Raw genomic sequence first — 27,034 nt, 5'->3', positions numbered from 1 at the left:
CAATTGATTCTCATAGGCTCGGTATTCTGTCTGTCCTTCGTTTGTGCGGACGCAGGCAGAAGATCATTGATCGGGCTTCGTTTTATCCTCAGAACAGATTCGCTGTAACCCGGTGCACACCAATTGGTGGGGGCGAATACTGTTTTCGGAAAGCGACGACGTAACGTGACTCGAAGCGGTTTCCATCAGTTTGTTCAAATTTCAGAAGGCTCCAGATTTTGAAGGTTCCAATTTTTGCACCAACAATCGAAAACAGTATTTCTACCATGGCTTCAAAATCGTTGCGAGCGTTGACACAAGATTTCGTGAAATTGGACAAGTTTGATGGCGGTAACTTCAGACGTTGGCAAAAGAAGTTGCATTTTTTGCTTACGACTCTCAAAGTCGTGTATGTTCTCATCAACCCCTTTCCGGAGGAGAATGAAGATGAAACATTGGAGGAGGCTCGTGTGAGGAAGAAGTTTGAAAGTGATGACTACATTTGCAAGGGTCATATTCTGAATGCACTTTCGGATGCTTTGTTCGATGTGTATTCGGATACAGAGACTGCAAAGGAGATGTGGGATTCCTTGGAAGGGAGGTATTTGACTGAAGATGCAACAAGTAAGAAATTTCTGGTCAGTCAATTTATGAACTACAAAATGATTGATAACAAGTCTGTGATTGATCAGTTGCATGAAATTCAGCATATCTTAAATCAGTTTAAGGTTAAGAACATGAACATGGATGAATCGATCATAGTGTCATCTGTGATTGATAAACTTCCTCCCTCCTGGAAAGAGTATAAGAAAACTCTTAAACACAAAACTGAGGATCTTACGCTGGAACAATTGGCTGTCCATCTTCGGGTGGAGGAAGAGTCAAAGCGTCAAGAAAAGGAGGAACTTAGAGATAATATCTCCAAGATCCATGTAGTGGATGGAGGAAAGAGTACCAACAAGGGTAAAGGTAAACAGAAGCAGAAAGCCCGAAAGGGCGATGACCGTGGCGATGAACCAAAAGGGAAAAAGCCAAAAGTTGTATGTTGGCGTTGCGGTCAGCCAGGGCACTTCAAGAAGGACTGCAAGTCCAACAAGAAGAATGATCCAGGGGCATCGAGTTCAAAGAATAACTTTGTGGCTGTAATATCCGAGATTAATGTTCTCGAGGATGCTGATAACTGGTGGATCGACTCAGGGGCTACAAAGCATGTGTGCAATGATAAGAGGTTCTTCACCGACTATGAATCGGTTGAAGATGGTACAGTTCTTTACATGGGTAATTCATCAACTGTTCTTATCAAAGGCAAAGGAAAAGTGGACTTAGAGTTCACTTCTGGGAAGATTCTGACTCTGACTGATGTTTACTATGTACCAGAAGTTAGGAAAAATCTTGTATCTGGAAGCCTGCTTAATAAGCATGGTTTCAAGTTAGTGTTTGAGTCAGGCAAATTTGTTCTGTCTAAGAGTGGTACTTTTGTTGGGAAAGGCTATTTGTACGAGGGCATGTTCAAGCTTAACATTAATAACACAGTTGCTATTTCTGCTTACTTGATTGACTCTCTTTCTTTATGGCATAATCGGTTGGGGCATGTTAATACTAGGAAAATGGATACTATGGTTAAATTAGATTTGATACCTAAATATGATGTTGATATGGTTGATAAATGCAAAGTGTGTTCACTTACTAAAATAACCAGAGTTCCATTTCCTAAAATTGAAAGAACAACTACTCTGTTAGAACTTGTTCATAGTGATGTGTGTGACATGCATAGCACTCCAACTAGAGGAGGTAAGGAATATTTTGTAACTTTCATAGATGACTATTCCAAATATTGCTATGTGTATCTATTGCATTCAAAAGATGAAGTTCTTGAGAAGTTTATTGCTTTTAAAACCGAAGTTGAAAATCAATGTGGAACAAAGATAAAACGTTTAAGGTCTGATAGGGGTGGTGAATACCATTTCCCTGATTACTGTGAATCAGTTGGGATCATTCATGAGAAAACTGCACCTTATACTCCACAGCAAAATGGAGTTGCTGAAAGAAAGAATCGGACTTTGACTGAGATGGTTAATGCTATGCTTAGCAATTTAGGATTAAGTAGTGGTATGTGGGGCGAAGCCATACTTACTGCTACTTATATTTTGAATAGGGTGCCTCTCAAAAAGTCTAATATAACTCCTTATGAGTTATGGAAAAGAAAGAAACCGAACCTAAGTTATTTCAAAACTTGGGGATGTAGAGCAATCGTTAGATTGCCGAAACCCAAAAGGAAGAAGTTGGGTGAAAAAGGAATTGAATGCATATTCATTGGTTATGCTTTACATAGTAAAGCATATCGGTTTCTGGTTTCTGAGCCAAATGATTCAGTTGGAGTAAACACCATTATTGAATCACGTGATGCAGTATTTTATGAGAATAGGTTCGTATCTATTCCAAAGGTGCCTAATCAAGAGAATGAGCCAGACTCTGTGGAGTCTGACATAGAGGCAGAACCTACGGAACATGGCGGACTTAGGAGAAGCAAAAGGGCTCGAGTTGCTAAGTCATTTGGTCCTGACTTCATAGTTTATCTAGTTGAAGGAACTAGAAAGATTGCAGATAATCATTTCATGATTTCGCTTCATGTGGAATCGGATCCCTTGACCATCGGGGAGGCTATGAAATCACAAGATTATGCTTTCTGGAAAGAAGCAATCCAGGATGAAATGCATTCTATTATGGGTAATAATACCTGGGTTCTTGCTGATTTGCCTCCGGGTTCCAAAGCCATTGGCTGCAAATGGATTTTCAAGAAGAAAATGAGGGTCGATGGTACAATCGACAAGTTCAAGGCACGGTTGGTTGCCAAGGGCTTTACGCAAAAAGAAGGTATTGATTATTTCGATACTTATGCTCCGGTGGCAAGGATCTCTACAATTAGAGTACTAATTGCGTTGACTTCCATTTATAAACTTGAGATTCACCAAATGGATGTTAAGACTGCATTCCTAAATGGTGAGTTGGATGAAGAGATTTATATGGAGCAACCGGAGGGTTTTGTTGTGCAAGGTCAAGAACACAAAGTATGCAAACTTGTTAAGTCTCTTTACGGACTTAAACAAGCACCTAAACAGTGGCATGAAAAGTTTGATAAGGTGATTGTATCAAACGGGTTTAGGATACACCAGTCTGATAAATGTGTATATAGTAAATTTAGTGGTAATCAAGGTGTAATCATATGTTTGTACGTGGATGATATGCTTATCTTTGGGACTGATCTAGAAAGCATTCAAAGTACAAAGGATATCCTTTCATCTAGTTTTAGTATGAAGGATATGGGTGTTGCTGATGTAATTCTGGGAATCAGAATTAAGAGACAAAAAGGAAATTTAATCCTTAATCAGTCTCATTACATTGAGAAAGTTTTAAAGAAGTTTAATCACTTTGATTGCACGCCGATTTCTACACCATTTGATCCACATGTTAAGTTGTATCCTAATACTGGTAGAGCAATTTCACAACTAGAATATTCTAGAGTGATAGGAAGCTTGATGTATGCCATGACTTGCACGAGACCAGATATTGCATACGCTGTGGGGAAACTAAGTAGGTACACACATAATCCGAGCGATGTCCATTGGAACGCAGTTAATCGGGTATTGAGGTATCTAAAGAAAACTATAGACTATGGGATGGTTTATAGTGGTTATCCTTCGGTTCTAGAAGGATATACTGATGCTAGTTGGATAGCCGAGAATGAAGATCACTTGTCAACAAGTGGATGGGTCTTCACACTTGGTGGAGGAACAGTTTCTTGGGGATCTAAGAAACAGAGTCTCATTACAGACTCAACTATGGCAGCTGAGTTTGTAGCACTAGCAGCAGGGAGCAAAGAGGCAGAGTGGCTGAGAAGTATGTTGTGGGAGATACCCATGTGGCCAAAACCTATGCCACCTATATCTTTGCATTGTGATAGTCAGTCGACTTTATCACGGGCTTATAGCCAGGTGTATAATGGAAAGTCCAGGCATATAGGACTTCGACATAGCTATGTGAGGAACTTGATTACAGATGGGGTGATAACCATTGATTATGTAAAATCAAGTCAAAACTTGGCTGATCCTTTAACAAAAGGTCTTGCAAGGGATTTGATGTGGAGAACATCACAGGGGATGGGACTCAAGCCCATTGAAATCTAATCACTCTTGGTGGAAACTCGACTCAACGCTTGAATAACTTCAAGTCTTGGGTTCAATGAGCAAAGTACACCATAAGTTGTGGTTGCAAGCATTTTCCGATTTTATCCATCCCATGGTAAATGCTTGGTACCTGTAATGTAAACATGGAGGTTAAGCTACTTAGCTTTTAATAGACTTCTAACGGTTTGTTAGGTTTCAAGTGCTGTAGTTACAGGGGCACTTTCAAAGTCTACCTATATGAGTGTGAAGGTGGTGCCGCCTTCTATGGGTTCAAGGGCTAGGACTCTAGAGCGCTCACGAAATTCAGGATAAAGACACACGGCCAAACCACGTGTCGGCAAATTTGAATACCTGAGTCAGGCAAGATGCGTGCGTGAGACATGTCCGGTTGGTCATTTAAGGATCGCTAGTTCAAAGACAAGTCTACTATGCTTTCCGACTAACTTTGATGTGTTTTCACTAGGTGAATGGTTCAAGTCGTGAGACACCTTCATTGATGCACAAGTCTTTTCAAAGGAACCAAGAAAACTTTTTCTCTATTTCGAAAATGGTGGGGGATTGTTGGAGGTTTTCAAAATAAAAGGTTGCGGGAGGTTATTCGTGAAAAGGTGCGACACCTTTTCACATGGGGTATGACTTTACGTGAATAGTTATTACACCTATTAACTTAGGGTGTGACTATTAGAATGGGGTGTGATTGTTAGAAAGGGATGTGATACATGGAGGTGCCTCTAAGAGGCATGACTCTTCCTAATTAATTATTGGCATGAAAGGGTGCCTACTAAAAGGCATGATCCTTTCTCATAATTAATTGTCTTCAAAAGACATACCCTTTCTAATGTGTGTTTACAAAAGACACAACCTTTCACGTAAGGGTGCCTATAAGTCTATAAATAGGCCATTGGTTAATTCATTTGAGACACCAAAAAAATATCCAGAAACTCTCCTGCTTCTCTGTCTCGTTGTTTTCTATACTGTTATTCCGTTATTCTGCAGAAACGGAATTAACAGTACTTGGTTCAATTGATTCTCATAGGCTCGGTATTCTGTCTGTCCTTCGTTTGTGCGGACGCAGGCAGAAGATCATTGATCGGGCTTCGTTTTATCCTCAGAACAGATTCGCTGTAACCCGGTGCACACCAATTGGTGGGGGCGAATACTGTTTTCGGAAAGCGACGACGTAACGTGACTCGAAGCGGTTTCCATCAGTTTGTTCAAATTTCAGAAGGCTCCAGATTTTGAAGGTTCCAATTTTTGCACCAACAGAAAATGCAAACTAAGAATTGGGGAAATTACCTGGGAAGAACCCCAATCGGGACGGTGCGTCGGTGCCAACGCCGAATCGAGGATTCCCAGAACAGATGTGGTTTCGATGTTTGTTGGAAGCGAAAATATAAGTGTGTTTTGGTGTAGCTTGAAGTATAATGGTTTATGGAAACCCCTGAAATGGAGATTTTTAGAACCAGAACCAAAAAAACCACGGGAAGAGAGAGACAGAGAGAGAGAGAGAGAGACGAAAAGTCTGTTTAGGCGCGAGAATGGAAATGAAACGTAAATCCCTCCAAAACGAGAAATTTTTGGGGTGCTGGATCTGTATAACCCATGTAGTACCCGCTCAGCATATTCGGGCCGTCCAATCTCTTCTTTTATCTCAACACATTCTCTTTCATTTTTTTTCTCTAAATTTGAGCTGTTCAAAAATGTAATTGACAGCTCGAATGCACCAACCGGACACCACGTGCTGCCAACTCGGCACTGAAAATTTTTCCCTCCAAAACTAAATTGGAGAGGAGAGAGGGAAATAATCAAATAAATGGTGGGGGCTATTAGCTGATATCAGCACCTCCTTATCAGATGCCACATAAGGTGAGGCGGATCCTTTATGCCAAGAAATTTTCTAGTCGTTAAATTTAAAACATAAAAATAAAAATCACACAATTCAACATTCAAAAAATCCATCAGCACGAAAATACATGAGTTTTCAAAACAGAAGAGATCGAACCCCCTCAAATATGGTTACCAAGACACGTTCACCATAGCATTCCTTATTTGAAAGCTACACAATAACATCACACGTCTTTTGCAATAGAAAACCACGTGAAGTCATTACCTTCCTTATATATCCTCTGAATTTTTGTGTAATCTCCCGCAAATTTTAGAATTTCTTGACACCAATTTGGTGTCAACAAATTAAAAAAATTATGCATGAAAGTACTCTGTGTTTTTTTGTCTAAAACTTTTTCACAATGAGATGGAAAAACGAGATGGGCTTTTTGAGTTTTATCTGAGATATTTTTAAAAATATTTGGGTAAAAGTAAAAATGTTTTACTTTTTTGATTCTTCTCGGCGAGATGAACTAATAATTCACAAAAGTTTGACGCAAAATTAACGAACGCGATTTTTTTAATAAGGAGGACAAAACAAGAGATTGTTCGGTGAGACAGAGAGGCAGGGGCAGAGAAGAAAAATGTCAACAGAGGACGAAGCAGAGAAGGAGGAGAAGGGATGAGTCGGATGACTATCAGGTGGACAATCAAGCTTAGGGGGATGTCAGTGGCTTAAGCTTGACTGCAGTGAGTAGGAGGTTAGGGGATAACAATTGAGTGGGGAGAGCAGAGAGAGAGATACCCACCAAATGGGTTTGTGAGACAGTGATCTCCTGCATAATTTGATTTATGGCAACAATAGTATTATCTCCTGTATCTTGGTCTGTAAGTTACAAATTTTGATTATTATTCGCTGGAATTGTAGGCAGACTATTACAAGCATATTTACTCATCAAAAGTAGGATAATCACGCATATTTCTTGGAGACAAATATCGATATTGATCAACGTGAATAGATCCATAAGCTGGTTTCTGTATTTTTTGTAACACCAACTCCAGGGAATTTGTACGGTGATAAAGAAAAACTTGAGGGAATATATGTTGAGGGAATATATGTGGTATAGTCGAACTGAACTGGTAGCCAAGCATGCTTTATCCATGTTTACCTTATGCTAATATTCGGTATCGCTGAAGTGTTGATTTACAAAAAATTTATAAGCAATCGGTGGAAGCGTCGGTTATACACCTTGGATAATGCTCAGAGGAATAAACTATCAAAATTATCAATGAAAATTTGATAAAAAGGGCCGTGGCAAAATGAAAACAGAAACTATAAACACAATGAAAGAATTGTTTTCAGAAACGCAGCCTCTTTAAATGAAAGAACAGCCTGCATACCAAATGGACAACAGGATCCCCGAGTTCAAGTGTTAAATAACCTTAAAATAACCTGGAAAAGAAACAAACTTACTAATATCCAGTTGTCCAGGGTCCCCGAGTTCAAGTGTTAAATGGGGTAACCTTTAAATAACCTGGAAAAGAAATAAACTTACTAATATACAGTTTAGTTGGCTGTATCCCAAAGCCTAGTTCCACTCGTTTAGGAACTAACCCGAACAATTCCATCCAGGCATATCCATGTTTCGTAGTTGAGCATACCAAAACTCTCACTGGTAGGAGTCTTTTGAGCGATCTTACGGGCTTACGGTTGAAATTGCACGGAACAGAGGTCCAGATGCAATCTCGGTACCATGGAATTGAACTCACAGATCTAATAAAGTATGACAACTTCTTTACTACTTTTTTTTCCTTTTTAACCTGCCATTTAATAAATTCTTGTGATGATTTGTATCTTAAATATACTTAATGGGGAAACGATTAGGCATGAATATTGATGCGTGCACTTTCCCGAGCGTAATGAATCAGTTATTAAAAACTGGGTTGTAGAAGAAGGTAACCTATTTATATCCAGTTTAGTTATCTGTATCCCAACGTGTAATTCCACTCCTTGAGGAACTACTCGAACATTTTTACCGCCCATGCGCCTATACATGCCGCAGTGGACACCTACTAGTTCACCCCCGAAATATGAAGCGTTGGACCTATGCTGCTATGTAGTGAGTGAGTCCCCTAAATTAGGTGCGTGGATCTACTAAATTACGGTGTGTATCCGTAACCAAATATCCAGCAAAGAGGTGAAACCTACCACATTTATTCAAACTTTGTATGTTCAAATGGGTTCAAGAGTTAGCATTGCCAATTGCATCCTTCTATCATTACAATCCCTATACCGCAAAGAAGCCAGTCAGGCGACTTACACTAAGCATTAGTAAGTGTTTATCCTGGCACCAAGTAAAGGCTAATTAACTAAAGAAAATGGTTTGGTGGTTCCAACAGGCTATAACTCTTAAGCTGTTAGGTTAGTCTAGCAGCGTGAATGTGATATACGCTACCCTGTTACTACCAGTGCATTTCTTAGTGCCTGTTTGATGCTGAAAACAAAGATTAGCACCCTGGCCAATAACGATTTCAATAGTAGCAGCATTAAGATTCATGATTTTGGATTTCCCATCAAAGCAGAATTCTTGAAAGTTCTTCCAACAATGTAAAGCACATTTCGAGCAATTCATGTTCAGATACAAATTTCCATATAATTTGCTCGCGACACTCCTATAATGGTTTTGTCTTATATTCAACCGGACTAGCAAGCCAAGCTTCTTAGTCAGCAAGTGAAACTAAATCAGTAAAAAGAAAAGCAAGTAAAGACATAATTGCTATTTGCTAGGATTTAGTATCAATTTTAGTTATGGAGCAATGCCTCGATACCATCCCTATGCTTTTCCAGAATCTGCACCACGGCTTCCAAAAAAACACCATGTTCCTCCGCAAACGCATCCACCATGGCCGTTTCAACCTCAGAATTATCATCAGCAAACATTCTGAAGTTCATAACGGTCACCCCTTTCATCACACACCCAGACACAGGGAGCTCTAAAACAGGCACATACCCAATCTTCATATTCTCTTGCGTCCACGACTCGGCCCTTTTCCCCAACGAACGCACCCATTCGAAATCGAACGCACTCCTGCACTCCTCAAGCTTTTCACCACCCAAACACAGCTTCACCCCCTTGTTCATCGAATCGCAAATGGTAACGATCTGAAGCGTAGGGTAATCCAGGACAACATAACACAAGATTCCTACCCACCTAATTGCACATTTTATGCACTCAACGGCTACCACTTCTCGGCGTTGTACATCTTCCCGAGTTATCCCATTCTCAGTTTCGACGGCTTCTTTTTTTTCGGATCCCGTCATTTTAGAGAGAGACGTAGCGTAAAGAACCGTGACGCTGTCGGGTTGGGGGAAATTGGCCCCCCATTTAAAAACTGAATCATTGTCATCGACAAAATCATAGCGTATCTCGATATTCAGAGCTCGAATCTGTAACAACTTGGCCAGAAACACGAGGCCAGAAACATGCAGGCGCAAAGAGAACTGCTCGGAGGCCGTTTGGACGCGAGAGATATCGCTCGTGATGGAGAGTGCTTGGACGCGAGAGACGAGGGAAGCGAATCGCTTGGAGACGAGAAAGCATCTGCAGAGCCATTTGATGTGGGAGACCTTGTCGAAGATGTGTAGGACCACGTCGTCCGGCAAACAGTGGAAAGGGTTCTCTGCTTCTTCTTCTTCCTTTGCTCCATGGACAGAGCTGATCATCTCTCTCTCTCTCTCTCTCTCTCTAATTGCTTCCAGTCCTCCCTCGGCTGTATCGTTCCAACTTCCCACTGCTCTGAGATTTGAAACCCTAGGTCCCTAGGATTATTTTGAGTTTTTTATGATTTATTAATCGAGAAGTGCTAGCCGTATCGACCCATTCCATACCGAAATCGTTCCGATGGCCGCTCCGGGCAGTCTCCGGCCACCGGACGGCCGATTCGAGCCGTCCAAAAATTCTATAAAAAAAACTGAGGGGCCCACATGAAAATAAAACGGCATCTAATCTGTGTAGAGTGGTTAGATCGAGTACCTTAATTTTCGCATATACATATATACACGAGTATACACGAAAAATAGGATACTCAATCTAACCACTCTACACACATTGGATGCCATTTATTCTCGCGTAAGGCCCCTCGGTTTCTTTTTTTAGAATTTTTGAACGGCTCGGATTGGCCGTCCGGTGGCCGGAGACAGCCCGGAGCGGCCGTTGATACGGTTTCGGTATGAAATGGGTCGGTATGGCTAGGATTTCTGTTATTAATTCCTCCGATTATCACTCTTTTTCTATTTTGTTCTTTTAAATTACTAAAATCACATATTTCGTTTTTAAACTATCCATATAGTCCAATTAATCCTTTAATGAGTCGAACTATTCTTAATGAGTCGAACTATTCCTTTAGAGCATCTCCAGCTTTCACCCATATTTTTCCTCAAATTTTGGGTAAAAACTCATTTTGGGTAGACACATCTCCAACCATCAAACTCAAATTTTACACATCTCCCTCTTTCTCTCTCTCTAACTAGCCGTTGGAGAAATGGGTCAAGGTAAAAGTTGTCTCAGATTTGAGAAAAAAATGGGTAAAACCCAAAATGGGAAAGGGTTTGGGTCAAAAATTGGAAAGAGATTTTTTTTGATTTTTGCCCCATTTTTAAATTTGAGTCTTAAAATAGGTCAAGGCTGGAGATGCTCTAATAGTCCAAATTCCACTCATTGGACTCAATGAGTGAAATTTGGATAGTTTAAAAACAAAATAAGTAATTTTTGTAGTTTAAAGATGAAGTAAAAAAAATGAGTGACAGTTTAAAAGTTAAAAACATAAAAATCATTTACTTTATTTACATTCTCCCTAGATTATGAATTTCACCTACATTGTCCCAAAAACTAGTTATTAGTTTGTTCTTTTCATTTATATTTTAGGTATCAAAATTTTGAATGAAAAATTAGATGTTCGGTCGAACACTTATAAATATTAGATTGAACTCATTTTTTTTGCACAAGGCCATTAAAAAATATTTTAAATATAACAAATGACTCGGATCATTTGTATAAGACTTGGGGTGGGCCCCCACATAGTGATCTGTGCATGATATTTTTTTGAAAAAGCTCGTGTCAATTGTTTTATTGTAAAATTAGTGGACGGAAAAGACTCACGTGATCTACAGACGATATTAATCCAGTCAATTTTGTGGGCTTAAGCCTTCATTAGTATTACTTCCTCCGTCCCATGTCCCGTCAAGTTTCACTTTTTGTGCACTCAAACAATTGTCTATATCTTAAAATCTATAATATTTTTTACGATTTCGAAAACTTTATTTAATAAATGATTTAAGATCTATCAAACAAAATCCATAGTTGATAGTATAAGAAATTATAAATTAAAAGATATAATCAATTTTTTAGAGCTCCCAAATAGTAAAAACATAATAAGAATATGAGACGGAGGGACTAATACTTGCCAAGAGACACTCATGGTGAATTTATTTGCTTTTATAAACACCCAATTTCACTTTTTACTACTTTCCTGGGTTGCCAAAAAAATTACTCCTGGAGTATGGCCAATTGGCCAGTGGCTACGTAGTATCGGACAATCAATCTTAGGGGAATAACCTAGGGGACTAGAGTTAAAGAGTCCTGCTACCGGTACAGATTTTTGTGCACAGATTGTGCATAGATTTCGTTATGGGGCCCATTACGGGTCCCACACAAATCATCCAAGCCGTTCATTAAATGTAAAACATTTTTTCAAGGGTCCCCGTAAAAAATAAGTTCAATCCAATACCTATAGGTGCTTCATCCAACCATCTAACTTTTCATTCAGATTTTCGGATAATGAAAAGTTATACGATTGGATCGAGCATCTATAGGTATCGGATTGAGATTATTTTTTACGGAGACCCTGGAAAAAATATTTTACATTTAATGAACGGCTCGGATGATTTGTGTGGGACCCGTGGTGGGCCCCACAACAAAATCTGTGCACAATCTGTGCACAGATTGTATGTGTGTGTAGCATTTCTGAGAGTTAAATAACCTTTGTTTCAGAGTATCCATCTGATGACTAGAGAGGACAATCAACGTATCCACTTTCCTGAGCATTGGAAATAAATTAATGGAAAACATGGGTTGCAAAAGAAACAAACTTACTAGTAATATCCAGTTCAGTTGGCTGTGTATCCAAAGCCTAGTCCCACTCATTTAGGAACTAACCCGAACAATTCCATCCAGGCATCCATGTTTCGTAGTTGAGCATATGCTACTATATCTCACCAGAAGGAACTCGCCACGGCCCATGTTACTATGAACAATTTCGCTTAGGAACTAACCGATTTGGTCTGGTTTTTGGTTTCGGTTCGGCTTAACTAGTTTTTCTTTCACCCCTACTTTTTGCTATGACTGGGCTGTGATTCCCTGCATTAGAATTCCCCTCAAACCACAGACGCCACAACAAAACTATTACCTGTTCTAGCCTTTTAGTCATTTCCTATCATTGGATTTTCTTCTCTACTATAGAGTGGAAAGAATTCCACCTTCTACAACAGAAAGTTTTCAACAAAATTTAACAGGTATTTCAAAAGAATCTCCATTTGCGAATGGTGAAATTTACATCATTAGGAAGAACTGAATTCACCTCAACCTGATAATGAGCTTTTTTCTTTTCTACTTCATTGCAAATAATACAAATTGTTCCACGGAAAAGATAGAATAACCAACTAGCAAACAACAGAAAATTCCCAAAATAAACTAAATGTGGTCATCAATCATCGTATGTTAAAAACTTAAAATGTAAGTAGTTTCCCAGTCAAGGACTCAAGCAGGCCATGAATACTAGGAAGCTTCGGTGAAACAGGTTATGGATAAAAATTCAAGAGTCGAGTATCTTCAACCCTAATGGTGAAAAAGATCAAGAAGCTTAAAGTGCAGCCAATATCTTAATCAAGGGGGCCCATGAATCTTTGGAAGCTCCCATCAAACAAGCATTGGATGAAGACTTCTAAAGTTGAATTTTGAACAAGGTAAAAATTGCAAGTTAATGCTATCAACAATACTAGATATATTAGTGCCAAAGGCACAACGTCAAACAGGGATGAAAATAAGTAAAAAAAACCAGCCAAATATCACACCCCATAAAAAGTAGAAAAACATAGTTAAGACACCAAATCAGTTTTTCTACTTTTCTTTTTCTTTCTTTTTTTTTCAAATTAATATAACCAACAATTTGCTTCACCTTTCCCTACTCGCGGTCAAACAGTGAGCAAAACCGACATGTCCTCTTTCCTGAGCACAAGAAATCAGCTATGGAAAACTAACTGGGTTGCAAAAGATATAAAGTTACATCCAGTTTAATTGTTTTTATCCCCAAGCCTAATTCCACTTATCGAGGAACTAACAGAACTTCATCCACGATTCATAGTTGACCACGCTATTTCTCACCAAAAGAAAACTCGGAAAATATTGCTGCTTATGTGACTAAACATGTCGCAGTTGTCACCTATTAGATCGGCCCCTAAAATATGAAGTGTCGGACCTGTGCTGTGATTGGATATCCCAAATATTGTGTGAATGGATTCAGGAGTTTGCATTACTGATTGCATCCTTTTACGATCATATTAACTTACACTAATTAAGTATAAATGCTTACTAAATAGGACACAAATTGAACGATTCTTACATACAATCAATGGTTCCTGAAACAGTTGACTGTTTGGTTACTCTAGATACGTGAACGTCGTATGTGCAACTGTGTTACTACCACTGCCGCATATGAAAACAAAGAATTAAGATATCCAACAACCACAAGATCAAGCAGAATCCTTCAAAATTCTTCTAACAATGTAGGCACATTTAGAACAATCATAAACTAATTTCCATGCATTTTCATCACTGAACTCCTAATATGGTTCTTATATTCAACTGTCTAGCATCGCAGTAACAACAACAAGAAGTAAAGGCATACTAATTCATATTTAGCATACTAAAGAAACATTGCCTTGATACCGTCCTTACGGTTTTCCCAAATCTGCACCATGGCTTCTGAAAAAACACTTTGCTCCTCCACAAACGCATCCACCATGGCCTTTCCAGCCTCGGAATCATCATCCGCACATATTCTGAAGTTCATAATGGTCAAGCCTTTCATCACATACCCAGACATAGGGAGCTCTAAAACAGACACATACCCGACCTTCATATTCTCTCGCCTCGAAAAGTTGGGCCTTTCCATCAACGACACAAACTTGTTTACACTGAAACAATTCCTGCACTCCACAAGCTTTTCACCACCCAAACAGAGCTTCACCCCCTTGTTCATCGAATCGCAAATGGTAAAGCTCTCAAGCATTGGGTAAAACTCGACCACATAAGACAAGATGCACACCCACAACAACGCAACTTTTACGCACTTACAGGCTACTGCTAACCGGCGATCTATCTCTTCCAGAGTTATATCATTGTTGGTTTCGTCCTCTTGTTCAGATTCCATGATTTTAGAGATACATGAAGCGTAAAGAACCGTGATGCTGTCGAGTTTGGGGAAATTGGTGCCCCATTTGAAAAAGGAATCGTTTTCATCCATGAAATCGGAGGGAATTTCGATATTCAGCGACCTAATCTGTGTCAACTTTCGGAAGAACAATACGCCAGACAAGTTGAATCGCGAACAAGGTGAGAGGGTGAGATCGGGGAGGTATCGAAGGGGTTTGAGGACCAGGTTGCTGATTAGGAATTTGGAGAATTTTCCGAGAAACCCATTTCCTTGGGGATTCTCGGGTTCGGAAAGTTTAAGGGAAAGGGAAAGGAAGTCCCAGATTTGGGTTTTGATGGAGAGCGTTTGGACGCGAGGGATGAGGGAAGAGAATCGCTGGGAGACCATGAAGCATCGGCAGAGGCATTTGATGTCGGAGAGCTTGTCGAAAATGTCTACGACGACGTCGTCCGGCAAACGCTGGAACTGATTCTCTGCTTTTTCTTCTTCTTCTCCGTCGACATAGCCCATCTCTCTCTCTCTCCTCCCACAGCTGAGATTTGAAACCCTAACCCTTACTGTGCGATTAATTGTATTTTCAGAAAGGGTAGATACACGCGGATCAAAAAAAAAAAAAAAAGAAAGGGTAGATACACACCTTTTTAGTTTTTACCCCCTAAACTGTGCAAAATTTATTTGCACCATCCCTAGATTATGAATCTCACTTATATAGTCCCTAATTCGTATGCTCTGTTTTTCTTTTGTGGTCAAACGGAAATTTCTCCGTTTGCTCTTTAGGTCCAAGTGATAATAACAGCTGTAAATTTAGCAGACAGAAAAGACTCACAGGCTCTGCTCTATTAGCATTTTTTGTCGTTATTCAATTTTTTTTTGGCGTTTATTAGTTTTTTGTAAAATTTTTGCGAATTATTAATTCATCTCAACAACACGAATCAAAAAAGTAATTTTTTTTAAACTTTTACCCAAATTCTTTGAAAGATAACCACTTTTTAGCTAAAAAGTTAAAAAAACAAAGAAGCATTTTTGGCTTAAAATTGGATATGTTTAAACATATTTGGTTAAAAGTATATTTTATTTTTACTTTTCTGATTCCTCTTGTCGAGACGAATTAATAATATATAAAAGTTTGACGCAAAACCAACAAACACAAATAAAATTTAGATAAGGACAAAAAATGCTAAACTTAGCGGAACTATACCTAAGACAGTTTAATTTCACGTGCACTATAGACAATTTATGCCTTCATTATTTACCAAGAGATACAACTCATGGTGAATTTACATGCATTTTTAAACACCTACTTTTACTTTATACTTTGGGGGGTTGAGAAAAAAGTTACAGTATTCAACACCCATGGAACATGGCTACATATCATCCGACTTTTTTTATACACGGTCTAACTTATTGGCAAAATAAAAAAGGGTGCCGCTATTCGCAGCCCTCTATTTACTCCCGTAGCCCACTAAATTTCGGTAAATGATTGTTGAAAATCATAAATAACATTTCGGTAAATTGCTGTTGAAAACAAGATTATATTTCAGTAACTACATGTTGAAAATATGTTCAACTTTCGGTAAACAACTGCCGAACATGCATTTTCGGTAAACATCTGTTGAAAAAAATATTATATTTCGGTAATTGGACGCTGAAAATATATCTCAATTTCGGTAACTAACTATCGAGTATAATTGAAAATTTTTAACGAGCTATGGGAGTAAATAGAGGGCTGCGAATAGCAGCGCCCATAAAAAAAATACCATGGGAACAGTTATCACCAGGTGCTTAATTATCCCTCAGTCTCTGAAATAGTGTGTGTCCTACTAATGTTGAAGACCGATCCTCATACATTTTGAGGTTTAGAATCCTTGCTCTGTGCATGGAAAACCTCTGCTTTAGCTTAATTTTCCTTCTTTCTTTTCTTTAAAATTTTTGGCGACATTGGGTTAGTGGTCCTGGATCAACAAATAGAACTGGGTTTGGGTAAAATTTGCTAGTTACTAATACAATCATCAATGTTATAGAACTTGATGCCGAAATCACCAAGCCAAAAAAATGGCTTCAAAGGATAAGTAGACAAAATGTGAAAAAGTTACTAGTAATCTAACAAGACGACGACGACGTAGTCATTTTTGGAGTACTTATTTTCGTTTCTGTTTTTTTTTCCTTGTACCCTTTTTAATTCCCCTCCATTTTGTGCAGTGCTCCTGTTTCGGATGGCAGTATTGAGGAAGAGCCTGATCCAATCAAGGAATTGAACCTTGCTATGCTATGCTATGGGAGCAGGAAGAGATGTTCTGGCTCCAAAGGTCTCGCTTCAATTACCTTTAGTTTGGAGATAGGAACTCCAGATTCTATCACTTTACTGCCACCCAACGTCAACAAAGAAACCAAATTCTCAAGCTCAAAATAGGAGTCAGGTGAGTGGACTTCCTCTGCAAAGGATATATCCATCCTTATTAAGGACTATTTTTCGGTTCTTTTCAAGGAAGATGATCCTTGCCTTGATGCCGATGATGTTTCCAGTCCTATCTCGCATCAAATCTCTGATGCAACAAACGAGAAACTCTGTTGTAATGTTTCAGATGCGGAGATTGAAGCTGCAGTTTTTCCAGCTTTGGCCATCGAAAGCCCCAGGTCCATACAGTTTCTCAGGGGTATTCTACCAGCAGAATTAGAAGGAAATCAAGGAGGAGTTATGTGCCACAATTAAGGAATCTTTTGAGAAAGATGGAAATATAGATGAATATAACCAGAACAACATCACACTTGTTCCCAAAGTCGATCATCCTGAGTTTGTTCACCTGTTTCGGCAAATGAGTTTATGCGATTGAAACCCATCTTGCCATCCCTCTTTTCCCAACCACAATCGGACTTTATTCCGGGGAGACGAATTCAAGACAATATCATCATTGCCCACGAGGTCTTCGACTACGTCAAACACAAAAAGAAGGAAAACACCCCAGCCAAATATCACACCCCATAGAGAGAAGTGCAAAAAATGAAAAAAAACAGTTAAGACTCAAGACACAGGATCAGTTTTTCTACTCCTCTTTTTCTTTCCTTTTCTTTTCCAATTAATATAACCAGCAATTACCTTCACCTTTCCCTTCTTGAGGTCGAACTGTGAGGAAAACCGACGTGTCCACTTTCCTGAACACTAAAAATCAGTGATGGAAGACAAACTGCATAGCAAAAGAAATGAACTTACATCCAGTTTAATTGTCGGTATATCCCCAAGCCTAATTCCACTCAGCTAGGAACTACCAGAACAACTCCGTCCATGATTCGTAGTTAAGCACGCTATTTCTCACCAAAAGAAAACTCAAAAAATGTCACTAAACATGTCATAGTCGTATACTACAAGATCGGCCCCTAAAATCTGAAGTGTCGGATCTGTGCCATAATGGACATCTTAGAATATCATGTGTACTGTGTCTCCATAAGCAAATATCCACCAAAGACGTGAAACCTACCTTAATCTTTAAAATTTGCATCAGTTCAAATGAGTTCGGCCATTCAGGACCGATTGCATCCTTTCACCGATCAAATAACTTACACTAACTCGGGTAACTGCTAATTAAAAACAACAATATTTGAATGATTCTTAACTTTTTGGTTACTCTAGATGAGTCATGAGTGAAAGTGATTCATGAAACGGTGATACTACCGGTTCCGCATATGAAAACAAAGATTCAAATCAAATAACCATAGCATCAAAGCAAAATCCTTGAACACTCTTCCAACAATATAGGCATATTTAGAACAATCATCTACAAATTCTCATGTCATATTATAACTCAGCACCTATTATAGTTACTCTTGTACTCCTATTCAACTGACTAGCAAGAGAAGCTACTTGGTTGGTAAGTGAAATTAAAGCAGTAACAACAACAAGAAGTCAAGTCATACTAATTCAGGTTTAGCAAATTAAGCAGGAACATTGCCTTGATACCGTCCTTGCCATTTTCCAAAATATGCACCATGGCTTCCGAAAAGACACTTTGCTCCTCCGCAAACGCATCCACCATGGCCTTTCCGGCCTGGTAATTATCATCAGCACACATTCTGAAGTTCATAATGGTCAATCCTTTCATCACATACCCAGACAGAGGGAGCTCTAAAACAGGCACATACCCAACCTTCATATTCTTTTGCGTCCACGACTTGGCCCTTTCCAACATCGACACATACATGATTACACTGAAACTATTCCTGCACTCCACAAGCTTTTCACCACCCAAACAGAGCTTCACCCCCTTGTTCATTGAATCGGAAATGGTAACTCTCTCAAGCATTGGGTAAAACTGGACCACGTAAGTCAAGATTCCCACCCACAACAACGCATCTTTTAGGCGGGCAACGGCAAACAATACTCGGCGATTTATCTCTTCCTGAGTTATACCATTGTCCGTAACGTCTTCTTGTTCAGATTCCATCATTTTAGAGATAGATGAAGCGTAAAGAACCGTGACACTGTCGAGTTTGGGAAAATTGGTGCCCCATTTGAAAAAAGAATCGTTTTCATCCATGAAATCGGAGTGAATTTCGATATTCAGCGACCTAATCTGGGTCAACTTAGCAAAGAACAAGAGGCCAGACACATTCAATGGCGAAGAAGGCGAGAGGGTGAAAGTTTGGAGGTATCGAAGGGGTTTGAGGACCAGGTTGTTGATTAGGAATTTGGAGAATCTTCCGAGGAATCCAATTCCTCGGGGATTCACGGATTCGGAAGGGGAAATGGAAAGGCAATGCCAGATGTTGGTTTTGATGGAGACTGTTTGGACGAGAGGGATGAGGGAAGCGAATCGTTTGGATACGAGGAAGCATCGGCAGAGGCATTTGATGTCGGAGAGCTTGTCGAAGATGTTGACGACGACGTCGTCCGGCAAACGCTCGAACTGATTCTCTGCTTCTTCTTCTCCGTCGACATAGCTCATCTCTCTCTCTCTCTCTCTCTCTCTCTCTACTGTAACGGCTGCCAATGCCAAGTTCTCCGTCGCTCTTTCCTCCCACATCTGTGAGATTTGAAACCCTAACCCTTACTTTACGATTAATTATATTCCTACCCCCTAAGCTGTGAAAATTTTATTTTCACTGCCCTAGATTATGTATCTCACCATTATAGTCACTACAAACTACTTCGTCTGCTCTTTACGTCCAATTGATAACAGCTGTAAAATTAATAGACAGAGAAGACTCAACGAGATCTGCACTATTAATTTATGCCTTCATTATTTAGCAAGAGATACTCATGGTGAATTTACTTGCTTGGGGCTCTCCCCAAATTGATAACCGCATTTCCAAAGAAAAGTGCCAAAATCAATTTGGGGAGTGCCAAAATCAATCACTATATGGAATTGATTTTGACACTCCCTTGAGAAGTGTGGTTATCAATTAAAGAGTGCCAAAATTAATTCCTTTTTTAAAACACCTAATTGTACTTTTCACTTTGTGGGGTTGAGAAAAAAGTTATTCAACACTCATGGAGCATGGCTACATAGCATCGTGCGTATTTTATACTCGATCTAACTTATTTGGTAAAATAAAAAAACACTGTGCTGAAGAACGATCCACGTACATTTGACATTTAAAATCGTTGATCTATGCATTGAAAACCTCATCTAATCATCTTTAGTTTAATTATCCATTTTTTTAATATTTGTCGACATTTGGTAAAATAAAAATTTGGTAGTTAATACAATCATCAACCAATATTACAGAACTTGATGCCGAAATGGCATCAAAGGATAAGTAGACAAAATGTGAAAAAGTTATTAATCTAATAAGACGACGGAGTCTTTTTTACTTCTTTTCTTTTTTCTGTTTTTTTTGTCTTTACCTTTTTGATTGACTCAGATGGGCTTGAAATTTGAAAAGAAACAAACAATTGTATCTTTTCTGGAACAAAGCCTTGCCATTTTCGCACCGTCAAAGCGGCCTATATTGCTCATGGAGACGTTCTATCTGCAATCTATAGAGAGTTAAGTTCGCCAGGATACGATTCCTTTGGGGATAGTAATGCTAAGTCTTTGGCAACGTCTTCATTCCATCCGATATAAGTGCAGCGTTTTGGATTATGGTTTGCAATTTCAAGGGAGAAGTTCTGGACGTGAATTACGGGAGAATCAAGGTGTCATCCGCAATCGCAGCAGAAGCATGGTCTAAAAGGGTTGCTTGTGCAATGGCCATAGCGAGGGGTTTTGAGAATGTCGTCATCGATTCTGATTGTAAGGAGCCTGGCGTGAAGGCGTGTCCCAAGGGGCCGGAGCTGTGCAGCATGGGAAGTTCAAACAAGTTTAGATGATCTATCTAGTAATTTTGTTAGAGGGGATTGCAACTGTTATTTTGTATGGTGTAATAGGTCTGCTAACAAATATGTGCACTATCTTGCCAAGAAGGCATGCCTTCCTTCCCTTCCCCCACCTCCTCTGGCGGTTATGTAACGTAATCCGTCTCGATTCTTCTTTGGAATGAGAAGATCACATTTTCGGGAGAAGAAGAAGAAGATAAATCATCGAACAAAGAAGATTGCACATACGTAGATTTCATTAAGGAATCAGATAAAAATATGTTACTCTTTCCTTTGGAAATGAATTTAAGGCTCCGTTTGTTTGGACGTACAATGTTTTACTTATTTTTCGGTGTTTGGTTATGTAAAAAATGATGAAAACATTTTACATGTAAAACATTTTCCATTAATTAAATGAAAATGACTTACCCTTAAATCTTTCGTAAGTCATTTTCCGAAATAAACCCACTGCCTTCTACTGCAATTTTCACTGCTCAGTTTTCTCGATCGTCAGTCTTGACACCGTTCAATTTCAATATTCTCAAACCTTTCCACCGTTTAAGGCCCCCCTCTACACTATTTTGTCGATTTCTGAAAATATTTTTCAAGTGTGTACCAAACACCGGAAAATAAAATTTTGAAGTTTGTTTTTCCGAAAAAATATTTTACATCAAAACAAGAGCCTAACTCCTGCAAACATCAGTTTGCCGGTCTTCGATCAAAGTACATTATGAACCAAGAAATAGAACTAAGTACCGACGATAAGACCCTAAAGGGCATCAGAGTTTGGTAATTTCTTCCATAACAATATTATACAGTTCCCTCCCAAATCAATCCTTAAATTACTTAATTGATCAACAAGCAGTGAAGGTTGAGAAGCACATTACGAGCTGAAACATCAAAGAAAGGAATCCTCAAGGAAGGCTGTAAGCTTCATCCGCTCTACATATGGCATAAAGATGACAGAAACTAGTTCCACTAGCAATATAAGCATAATCAAGTTGAACTGATAAAAAAAATGTCCAGCTAGTAAAATCTATGTTCAATTTCAGAAATGAAAAGTGGACTATGGCAATGGACCCGGAGGGTACCATCTCCTTGTTTCGAGGCTGGCCAGTCAATTTCCCGGAGCAGGCTATCCCATATAAACAAAATGTAAGAAAATAAAGTTAACCTGCAGCAGACACAAGATGTTCCCTTAATACAATGACCCAATTCTTTTTACTACTTTTCCGTTTCTCCCCTTTATAGATTTATTTGACCAACAATTTCATTTACCTTTCCCTTCTTGTTAAGCTGATGTGTTCATCTTAAAGACAACTGGAAAGTGGAAAGTATGAATATTATCTCTAATGACTAGAGAGGAAAACCCATGTATCCACTTTCCTAAGCACTGGAAATCATCTATGGAAAAACTGGGTTGCAAAAGAAACAAACAAACTAACATCTAGTTTAGTTGGCTGTCTTATAGCCTAGTTCCACTCATTTAGGAACTAACCCGAACAATTTTATCCATGATTCGTAGTTGAACATACTATATCTCACCAAAAGAAACTCGCAACCACCCATGTTACTATACTTGTCGAAGTTGTCCCCTACAAGTTTGTCCCCTAAAATGGCCTAACTATTATTGCCGGACCTATGGATTGAGGGATCGCCTAAATACGTATGTGGATCTACTAAAATATGGCGTGCTTCCATAATCAAATATCCAGCAAAGAGGCAAAACCCACAATATTCCTTCATTTTGATCAGCTCAAACGGGTTGATCAGCAGTTTGCATTACCAATTGCATCCTTCTCCCATAATATTGCTATCACTTTGTAGCTAGAGATCTCAATCAGATGACTCCCTCTAAGCATAAACGCTTATTAAACAATATGCAGAATTAAAATGCCTATTAACTAAAGAAAATGGTTCAGGGTGCAACACTTAGCTCTTTGGCAACTCTATAGGTGGGAATGTGATCTATGCTAAGTGTTACTGTGTAACCACTCTAGCATTTCTCCCTATTAATTTCCATAGCACCAACATTAAATTTGAGGATTAAGATCCAAGATTTTCAATGACCATAACCACAAAGCAAAATCCTTAAAAATTCTTCTAACAATGTAGACCACATTTAAAACAATTCATGTTTGTGTACTAATCTTCACATAATTCGAGCACTAAACTCCTATTATGGTCAGTCTTGCATTAAACAGACTAGTATAGCGGCAAAGTTCTTCATCATTAAGTGAAATAAAAGCAGTAACAACAACAGCAAGTAAAGACATAATTCAGATATAGCATCAAACTTGAGTTCTAGAACAAAAGCGTCGGGCCTGTGCAGTGAGTGGATCCCCTAAATAAAGTGCATGGATCTCCTGAAATATGGTGTGTTTTCAATAACCAAAGAGGTGAAAACAATCCTTTTATCATAATGATCCATCAGATCACTTACACTAACAGTATGCATACAGAATGGTTCCTACAACTCTTAGCTCTTTGTATCAGTTGCAAGGTGTTTGCCCCTAGGAGTTAATTCTATTTTGTAAATCTTTGTTCTCCTTGTTTGTTGGTCTATGGCTTTTCTTGAGTAGTGTTTGCTTCCAGTAGGTTTGTTTTGTCCGTGAATACCCCTTAGCACATGTAATTCTTGTGATGCTGCGGTGTTTGGCTGTGAAATTGGCCCCCCATTTGAAAACAGAATCATTGTCAGCATCGAAATCGGAGATGAGCTCGAGATTCAGAGATCGAATCTCTTTCAATACAGGTAGGAACACGACGACAGAATCAGAAATATTGAATTGCAAAGGAGGAGGAGGCGAGAGAGCGAGGTTGTGGAGGTACCGAAAGGGTTGGAGGACCAAGTTGTTGACTGAGAACTTGGAGAATTTCCCAAGCAAACCGTTTCCTACGGGATTGATCCACTCGGTCTCCTTGCCGGATTTGGAACAGTTATTATCCAAGGTAACGCCTTTGATGGAGACTGTTTGGACGAGAGGGACGAGGGAAGAGAATCGCTTGGAGACAACGAAGCATCTGCACAGCCATTTGATGTCGGAGACCTTGTCGAAGATGTCGACCACGACGTCGTCCGGCAAACGATGGAACTGGTTCTCTGCTTCTTCTTCATGGACAGAGCTCATATATATCTCTCTCTCTCTCTACACTGTAATTGCTGTGAGATTTGAAACCCCTCGGCCGTACTGTCCCTAAACTACTTGGCTTGCTCTTTGCTCCAGCCAAAAATGTAGATTTTATTAGAAAATCTTATTTGTTGATCATTCTGTAGAGGGGATTTTACAGAAACCAATTCGCACGTATTCAAAGTGTTCTCGTATTAAAAATCAATTATGATCGCTAATAATTAATTTTGACTCGAATCTTAGTTATTGATTACACGAATGGATGTGTGAGATTGCGCTACTCCGTGAAGTTTCTCTTATTTCTGATTGCCTTCACTAGTATTAATTTTTATTGGATTCACGTTTTTAAATTAAGAATTTGTCAATGTGAAGAGTTTAAAAAAATAAAAAATGATGACCAAAACAAAAAAAAGTTCTTTAAAAGACAGAAGATACTTTTTGGTTAAAATGTTTTCTAATAGAATAATTTTCAATTGCGATCCATATTTTGGTGCTTATTTGATTTCTCTCGTCGGGACAAATGAATAATTTCAAAAGTTACGATGATAATTTAAACAAAAAATACTGAAAAATACAAAATATCAAAAGAAATACTGAACAAAAAGTTTGGGAAGAACGGGACCTTAAATGGTTCTTCAAATTTGAGTAAAAACTTCTTTGATTTTGTAAGAAATAAACAGATGGACAAACCCAAATTTGATTACATATTTGAGTAAAACTTCATTAATGGAATCATTCTAAATTTGGGAGGGGAGAAACAGGCTTGAAATTTTGAGTCTCCCTTTATTTCAATAAATTCAAGTAAAATTCAATTTGGTATATGTTTGAAATAACACAAGATTCCTGCCCACTTTACTGCACCTAAATGCAGTCAAGGGCTAACGCTTTTCGGCGATATACCTCTTCCTCAGTTATCATCCTATTCTCAGTTTCTTCTTCTTCTTCTGATCCAATCATTTTAGAGAGAGACGTAGCGTAAAGAACCGTGACGCTGTCAACTTGGGCGAAAATTGAAACCGGTCCCCCATTTGAAAACTGAATCATTGTCATGGACAAAATCAGAGCGTATTTCGATGTTCAGAGCTCGAATCTGTGTCAACCTAGCAGAAACGCAAGGCCAAAAACATTGAGGCGGAAAGAGAATTGCTTGGAGAGTGTTTGGACGCGAGGGATGAGGGAAGCGAATTGCTTGGAGACGAGGAAGCATCTGCACAGGCATTTGATGTGGGAGACCTTGTGAAAATAATAAGGAAATCCTAACCTGGTAGTAATAACATTGACCACCTGCTGTTCCTAAAAAAAAACATCGACCACCTCCTCTCTTCCACCACCAACACATGCCAGCGCCCAGTAAAAAGATTAAGAACTAATAACCTGATCAGCTCAATAATAGCTAGTTGCACGCACACACATTACACAAACACTTGCTCACACACGCGATTTCTTGTGGGCCCATACACACTGCATTGTCCACAATCACTCGCATTCTGAGGGAGCACCATATGGAGTATTTGTGTAACGCTGTGGTTTGAGATTTTCATTTTCAGGATGGGTATACGTCGAAATCAATGGCAGTGGTGATGGGTACAAAATAGATCTCCGAACGTCCGCCATTTACAAAGGGGAAAACGGTTATTGACTTACTGGCAGTTGCCAAGCTATTGGGAAGTTCAATACGAATACACGTATCGAATGAAGGCTGCAAATTCTACAACGCTTAGAAGAGAGGAAGGAAAAGACGTGTGATCCATTAATTCAACTAAGAAGGGGAACAATTACAGGAACGTTGATCCAACTGTTAATTTCATCCACCTTCCCAAAACCAGGTTCATCATAGTAAAAGGTAGATCTAGGAGTAGTATTAAATTTACTTCCCTTTTCATTCCCCTCCTTTTTGTACATTGTATTTTGATCTTTCATAGGTTGAAGAAGAGAAATCATCAAACAAAGTAGGTTACATACATTGTATATTTCATATAAAGAAGATTTTCATGATGTAATCAGACAAAAATATGTCTATCTTTCCTCTGGAAATGAATTTAACTCCTTCAAACATCACTTCACCAATCTTCAATCAAAGTACATTACGAACCAAGAAATAGAACTAAGCACCAATTTCTTGCATAACGATATTATAAACTATTCCCTACCAAATCCTTCCTTATACATTACTTGATTGATCGACAACCAGTCAAGGTTGTGAAGCACATTTACAATCTGAAACATCAAAGAAAGGAGCCCTCAAGGAAGGCAGTAAGCGTCAGCTGCTCTATACATGGCATAACGATGACAGAAAATAGTTCCACAAGGAAGATAACCAAAATCAAGTTGAACTGATAAAATTCCAGAGAGTAAAATCTATAGGTTCCACTAATATACAGAAGTGAAAGGTGTGGACTGTGTCAATGGACCCAGAGGGAACCATCTCCTTGTTTTGTTGCAGGTCAATATGCTGGAGCAGGTTATCTCATATAATGAAAACGTAAGAAAATATAGCTAAACCTGCAGCAGACACAAGATGGTCCCTTAATACAAATTACAATGACACAATACTACTTTTCTTTTTCTCCCCTTTTTAGATTTATTTAACCAACTATTTCATTTCCCTTTCCCTTCCTGTTAAACTGATGTGTTCATCTAAAATACACTGAAAAAATAAATGATTAGGTAAACTATGATGGGTAGAGAGGAAAACTGATGTACCCAGATTCCTGATGGATATCATATATGGAAAAACTGGGTTGCTTAAGTTTAGTTGGCTGTATCCCAGAGCCCCATTCCACTCATTTAGGAAACCAATCGAACAATTTCATGCAGGATTTGTAGTTGAGCATGGTATATCTCACCAAAAGAAACTCGCTGCCGCCCATGTATACTTGTCGCAGTTGCCCCTACGAATTGGCCCCTAAATAGTTATTCCCAGACCTATGCAGTGAATGGATTGCCTAAAATAGTATGTGGATCTCCTAATACATGTAGTGCTTCCATAACCAAATATCCAGCAAAGAGGCAAAACCTGCCATAGTCCTTCATTTTTATCAGTTCAAACGGGTTCAGGAGTTTGGATTGCTAATTGCATCCTTTTCTCATAATATTGCTATCCCTTTCCAGCTAGAGATCTCACTCAGATCACTCAC

General features: G+C 38.9%; 3 protein-coding genes across 3 annotated transcripts in view; all 3 read right to left on the bottom strand.

The window, feature by feature from the left end:
• LOC131314509 (F-box protein At1g30200-like) overlaps positions 1 to 19,485 on the bottom strand; it is a 68,257-nt gene extending 48,772 nt beyond the window's left edge. Inside the window, exon 1 of the mRNA XM_058343195.1 lies at positions 18,303 to 19,485. Coding sequence (XP_058199178.1) covers positions 18,386 to 19,414 — 1,029 coding nt within the window. The 5' untranslated portion in view covers positions 19,415 to 19,485 and the 3' untranslated portion in view covers positions 18,303 to 18,385. The remainder of the gene's footprint in view (positions 1 to 18,302) is intronic.
• Positions 12,466 to 14,987, bottom strand: LOC131314124 (F-box protein AUF2-like). The gene is made up of 4 exons (XM_058342617.1): positions 13,969 to 14,987; positions 13,715 to 13,747; positions 12,624 to 12,705; positions 12,466 to 12,525 (listed from the first exon to the last, which is right to left on the bottom strand). The coding sequence occupies exons 1-4, from the start codon at positions 14,985 to 14,987 to the stop codon at positions 12,466 to 12,468; spliced, it is 1,194 nt and encodes a 397-aa protein (XP_058198600.1).
• A 3,495-nt stretch (positions 19,486 to 22,980) lies between the features above and the next one.
• On the bottom strand, positions 22,981 to 23,912 carry LOC131314505 (F-box protein AUF2-like). The gene is made up of 2 exons (XM_058343187.1): positions 23,599 to 23,912; positions 22,981 to 23,509 (listed from the first exon to the last, which is right to left on the bottom strand). Exons 1-2 carry the CDS (start codon positions 23,895 to 23,897, stop codon positions 23,464 to 23,466), a joined length of 345 nt encoding a protein of 114 aa, XP_058199170.1. The 5' UTR covers positions 23,898 to 23,912; the 3' UTR covers positions 22,981 to 23,463.
• Positions 23,913 to 27,034: the final 3,122 nt, after the last annotated feature.

This window comes from Rhododendron vialii, chromosome 13a (genome assembly GCF_030253575.1).
Source record: "Rhododendron vialii isolate Sample 1 chromosome 13a, ASM3025357v1".
Taxonomy (NCBI): domain Eukaryota; kingdom Viridiplantae; phylum Streptophyta; class Magnoliopsida; order Ericales; family Ericaceae; genus Rhododendron; species Rhododendron vialii.
This window is presented reverse-complemented; position numbering and strand designations above follow the sequence as displayed.

Bases quoted from the DNA above. Each gene is read 5' to 3' on its own strand.
- LOC131314124 (XM_058342617.1), bottom strand. From the start codon at position 14,987: ATGGGCTATGTCGACGGAGAAGAAGAAGAAAAAGCAGAGAATCAGTTC. The intron at 13,748-13,968 runs GTATGCTAAATA...CATATGCGGCAG, and splicing joins ATCAAGGCAATGTTTCTTTA to TGGTAGTAACACAGTTGCAC. The intron at 12,706-13,714 runs GTATCTAGAGTA...GTTGTTTGCTAG, and splicing joins GTTGCACATACGACGTTCAC to TTGGTTATTCTATCTTTTCC.
- LOC131314505 (XM_058343187.1), bottom strand. From the start codon at position 23,897: ATGAGCTCTGTCCATGAAGAAGAAGCAGAGAACCAGTTCCATCGTTTG. The intron at 23,510-23,598 runs GTACCTCCACAA...CTGTATTGAAAG, and splicing joins TTGGTCCTCCAACCCTTTCG to AGATTCGATCTCTGAATCTC.